Here is a 5,468-nt window from a genome sequence, read left to right as displayed (position 1 = left end):
AGTTTAAAGTAGATCTCTAGACTAAGCAGCATATAATGTAAGAATTTCAAATTTAGATATGAAAGGAGTAACGTCTGCCCATATAAGATAAGTTGGTAAGGTTAGAAGGGCGGGGCGTTACAGGTAATATACCCGTTCTATCTCTCTTAACCTGAACCCCTCTTTCACTCGCTCAGCCGATCTATCATAACCCGTATCACCAAGATTACATTTTACTCACATAATATCTCATGTTCTCATTGGCTCTAGATCTTCAATGTTATTGATACTCTATGCCTTACAGGTCGCCTTGCTAATCCTTCCGTACCTCATTTGTACCAAGCCCTCTAAGCTTACTTCACCTTGTTAGGTCTTCCCTTAGATGCTCCAAACTATTTAAATTTGATTCATGTCATCCTTCATGTAAGGTCTTACGAGTCAGTTAAAAATAAAATAATAAATATTAATTAAAGAGTTGATTTATAAATTTTATAAAAAAATTTAGAAATTTTTTAAATTTTAAAATAAATTCATATGATATATTTTAAGGGATAGATCGATTGGGTTGATTAAGAAATCCTGGTTTAGAATATTAATAAAGTAGACTTTAATAGAGAAATTAACTTAGTATAAATAATTAGGAACCTACGTTATTTCCTTACCGATCTCATTTTCCCTAGCGGCCGAGCCCCTCTCCCTTGCGATTCTGCCCCCATCGCGCGACTGCCGACCAGCACTGCTCCGATCTGCCGACCGCCTGCCACCGTCGTTCCTCTTCTAGCCACAGACACCAGGCGCTCGTCGGAGGCCCGCATTTTGTGCCCGTGCCCTAGTCGCAGCTGCCCTGTGCGCTAGCCGCAGCCGCTCACTCTTGCAAGCCCCGATCGTAGACGCCTGACGCCGCCGATGATCGGCAAGTCAAACTTTCCCTTCCTTCCGATCCAACCAGCCGGCTGCTTTCTTCCTACGCCCCGACAGCAGCACCAATGAGGGAAAGGCAAGTATATTCCCTTTGTAGATGAATGTTTCTTTCTATAGATTACAATATGATCCAGATGATGCCCTGTTTCCGCACAAGGATTTCTCGATTTTTCCGCTTCGGATCTGAGAGATTTCGATTGGCTTTCGTTGATTGCATAGCCCCTTGTAATGGTTTTGATCCATGGGAACAGATTTGGGAGTTCGTAAACTGATTTTGCTTTCTCGCACTGCTCTCCGTTAGGGTTCTCGAATGTTGATCAAATTGGGAAGGTGGGGATTCGGATTCGATGTGATTATGGTTCTCAAACTAGCTGTGAATTAGTTGACAGAATTAGGAGGTTGCGATGTGATTTCGATCTGATTCTTACTCTCGGTGATGGTTTCAGTTTCTGGGTAACGATTTGGAAGTTGTTTCTCCTTGATGTTGAATTTTCGGCCAGAATTTGGTGAGCTTTGGAATGGGTTTCAATGTGGAATTTGTTTCTCCTTGATGTTGAGTTTTCAACCAGAATTTGGTGAGTTTTGGAATGGGTTTCAATGTGGAATTTGTTTCTCCTTGATGGTGGAATTTCCGGTCAGAATTTGGTAAGTTCTTGGAATTTGATTCCAGTGGTGGACCTCCTTCTTTATGATAGTTGGATTTCTTGGACAGATTTGGGTGGGTTTGAATCAACTCTGACGATTTGCTCGTTCCTTTCTACTAGTTAAATTCTTGGGACAGATTTGATATGATGGAAATTAGTACTTTTTTAAAGAAAAAATAGTTTTCTTTTCTTTGTTATCTCAAGATACTTAGGTTGGTCTATGCACTGTTAAATTTTTAGGTAGTTCTTCCTTTGTAAGTTGGTTTGAGTACTATGCATGCTTTCTTGTGAAATATGGTATGAATAGAGCAAAGTTTCTTATGTAAAGAGTATCCTGTTTCTTCCATAAAGGTTCAATCAGTTATTATATATGTATGATTGCAAAGTATAATATGAATAGGTTATGTTCATCAGGTAGGGACATTGGGATGAATATGTGCACGTGTGGTAACAGTACAGAATGGGTGCCCCGGGATGATCTCCGGGGAGAGCCCTTCCAAGCATGAATATATATTGGCTTTTGCTATATGATTATAGGTAAGCCTAGGCTGTACCTCTAAAGTTTATGATTACGGACCAAATGAATGTGCTCTAAAGATGGTTGTCACATTTGCATCATGTTTATCCCTTGCTAAGTTATGCATAGTTCTTTTCCTTGTTTTCTTAAGGTGTAAGTAAGCTTAAGCTTCATGTTCCCTAGTTTCATTCTTGCCTTACTATCTATTTCTTATATCTATAGTGGAATATACTTACTGAGTTTGTACATTCATCATGTAAATGGTACATGTAAGGGCTATGCCACCAAGGATATGATCGAGGATGTGGGGGTCGGAATAGCTGATGAGACAAGATGGAAGCATAGCACACTGTCCGGGGACCCGAGAGCATGTTATGAAATTGTCCTCTGATTTGTTATGTAGATAACGATTGGAGTTCTATTGTTTGGTTTCTTATCTTTTTGGTAGAAGTTCATCAACTTCAATTTACTGGGGTTGCTATGTGTTGAGGTTCATATGTCATGCATCTTCACTTTGTTTTCCATATAAAAAGTCTTAGGGTATGCTATTTGATGAGTCTTCCATTTTAGATCAGCGTGTATTGAATATCTTGGCATGTGTAGGATATAGGGTTGTTTCACTTCGCATTGCCTTTGACTTCAGCTCGTTATGAACTTCCAAGATATCAACCTAACAGTCGCTCTATGCTGCTCATCCTAGAGTTCACCTTATCAGCTCTTCAATCTCTGATATGCACTCAGCTTCTCGAGCATGCTCCATGCCTTCCTTTCAAATTCACCTCATTACAAATCTCCAAGCTATCGAGTCAAATGATCTCACAATCACATCAAACTAAGTCAACTTCATCAAGTCAACAAGCTCCATGAGAGTCATATGTACTTTGTCAAGCTTTTGCAAACTTAATGTACACCATTACAAGCACAAAATAAACATAATGTAAACCCTTTGTCAAATACATCAAAATAACCTTTTGACCACTTGGGAGCATCATTGCACCAACCAACCATGCATGGTCATTTAGCCTTATTGAATGTTGATCCTATTCCTTGTTTATACCCTGGTGTGCCAATTTGACTTATTGAATTGTCTACACTCTGTAGTCCTAATGGTTTTTAATGAATGACAGTTGATTATTCTTATTAGAAATAACCTTTCATAAATCATTAATAAGACATTCATAGTTACTTATGCTCTCTATTTTTGAAGACCTATATAATACGTGGTGGATTTCACTTAGCTGAATTTCTCTAGCACAATCCTATAGCCCTGCCAAAATTCTAATATGCCTATCTTGTTCAATGAGCAAGATATCAAGATCTCACTATATGTTGTGTTATGGTTTCAATTAATGGGGTGTTTACTGTTGACATTTATGCTGTAATTTTTTTCATTAATAATGGTAATATCAAATGAAAATCTTTGCATTAGTGTTTAGGGTTTAGGGTTTACTGTTGACATTGCTGCTGTTAGGGTTTACTATAGAAGTTTTTCTAATGCCCTGCTTTTTTCTTGTACTTTATACACACTGATCTTTAATTTCTAGAGATGATGCACAATTTCATCTAAATGCAACGCTTGTTAATATATCTGCAGTGTGGATCACTTAAATATTTGCTCTGCAAGGCTATTTTCAGTTATTCTTATTTGTGTGTTCTTTCTATTTTGCAATTAATACTTTATCCATAATATATTTATTGCCTTCAGAAGGGCCTATGGCTGAAGAGCATCCAGCACCATCAACAGGGGAGCTGACTCTCCAAAAAATTGCTGTTTCATCGATCGGATTTCAAGAAAATGATCAAATCGGTATGCTTTAGTCTGAAAATTTGTAATTTAAACTGTCAGTTCCTTCCATCAGTCCATCAATTAGGAGAATGGTTCCACAGCAATCAAATAACTACATATGAATAAACCTATATCCTTTCTTACTATTCTCTCTTGTGAATTTTTCTATATTAGTTATTTTTAGTATTTCCACTAAACTAATTGTACATTGACATTTCTTAAAGCTTCCAGAATTACAACTTGGTCATGCTTCTGACATGAACTCAATTAATTAGTAGTCAGTACTACTCTTCTTGGGGTTTTTATGCTCAATTTTAGTGATTTGTATAGAAACAAAACAAATTGCTTCTGTCTCAAAATTAATTAGTTGCAAGTTAATAGTTATTCTAGAATTTTTGATGTTGGATCTTAGTGATTTATATAACTACAAACTGACTTTACGAGGGGTAGATTTATGATCTCTGTTTTAAAGGTCCGAATCCTGTAAACAGTAGGATAAGGCTGCTCATAATGTATCCTTCCTCGAGACCCCTCATAGTGGGAGCTTTGTGCACCAGATTATTATTATTATTATTATTATTTTTAATATTGTTTAACGATGTAACTTTTTTCTTTCATTCCAGACCATGCGTCTGATGACTGTTGGTTTGATGATGAGCCTCCTGTTGAGACTTCAGGTGCTGAGTTAATCAGAGAGCAGAAGTGGCGACATGACCATTTTTATACAGTATCCTTGCTAACTTTATTCTGTGTAACTCTTGATGAACTTTTATTAAATTATTTAGAGATTTTAAGTTCTAATGCCAATAAATCCTTGACAAAAACCTATATGGGTTATCGGGATGGTATATCTGCAGGCAAAGAGGCTTCTGCCCAAGAAGGCTTCAATGTGGGCTTCAAGCAATCCGCATATGATTGTAGATAGTTTGTTAAAAAATGAAGTTGTAAAAATAGTTAGACAAAAATAGATAGAATTATAGCCCTTAAGATAACAGTGGTGAAATAAATTATGAACAAAATGTATATGTACCATAAGTAGGATTAGATAAAGCTATAAAATCAAGGTTTTGGGACAACTTAAATGAAGTATTATAAAATATTTTGCTAAATGAAATGATTTTAATAGGAGGTGATCTAAATGGGCATGTCAGAGTGAAAAATGAGGAATATGAGAGGGTATATGGGGGTTATGGGTTTGGAACGAGAAATGGAGAAGGGAAAATTATATTAGATTTTGCGATAACATATGACCTTATATTAACTAATACGGTTTTTAAGCATGGTTTAAAATTTTGATTTGTGCCGAGGTTTCGATCTTAGACCTAAACGATGCAGTTTCAGTATTGTATCATGCCGTGCCGATATGGTTTCGGTATTTATTTATTTATATATAATAATTATAAGATAAATATATTTGTGGGGTATATAAAAATAAGTTGTATATTAATTTTATATAAGCTCTCAATTATTGAACAACTTAATATTATTAGAAAAATAATTAAATATAGTTTTATTTAAATAAAATTAATTTATCAATAATTCGGATTAAAATTTATCTATCTATAATAATAAGTATATAAATTAATAAAAAAATATAATAATTATATAAATTAACTATTTA

The 5,468-nt window shown here is 35.6% G+C and overlaps 1 protein-coding gene across 2 annotated transcripts; it reads left to right on the top strand.

Annotated features, from left to right (window-relative positions):
* The first annotated feature begins 645 nt into the window (after positions 1-645).
* LOC122010213 lies at positions 646-4,961 on the top strand. 2 transcript variants are annotated; one of them, XM_042566673.1, is made up of 4 exons: positions 646-976; positions 3,767-3,868; positions 4,471-4,574; positions 4,677-4,961. In XM_042566673.1, the coding sequence occupies exons 2-4, from the start codon at positions 3,775-3,777 to the stop codon at positions 4,770-4,772; spliced, it is 294 nt and encodes a 97-aa protein (XP_042422607.1). In that variant the 5' UTR covers positions 646-976; positions 3,767-3,774; the 3' UTR covers positions 4,773-4,961. The 2 variants fall into 2 exon arrangements, with proteins under 2 accessions (XP_042422607.1, XP_042422606.1); XM_042566672.1 differs by lacking the exon at positions 646-976 and adding an exon at positions 1,960-2,081.
* Positions 4,962-5,468: the final 507 nt, after the last annotated feature.

The sequence above is a fragment of the Zingiber officinale genome, chromosome 8A (genome assembly GCF_018446385.1).
Source record: "Zingiber officinale cultivar Zhangliang chromosome 8A, Zo_v1.1, whole genome shotgun sequence".
NCBI lineage: Eukaryota > Viridiplantae > Streptophyta > Magnoliopsida > Zingiberales > Zingiberaceae > Zingiber > Zingiber officinale.
This window is presented reverse-complemented; position numbering and strand designations above follow the sequence as displayed.

Bases quoted from the DNA above. Each gene is read 5' to 3' on its own strand.
- LOC122010213 (XM_042566672.1), top strand. The intron at 3,869-4,470 runs GTATGCTTTAGT...CTTTCATTCCAG, and splicing joins TCAAGAAAATGATCAAATCG to ACCATGCGTCTGATGACTGT. The intron at 4,575-4,676 runs GTATCCTTGCTA...ACAAAAACCTAT, and splicing joins GACATGACCATTTTTATACA to ATGGGTTATCGGGATGGTAT.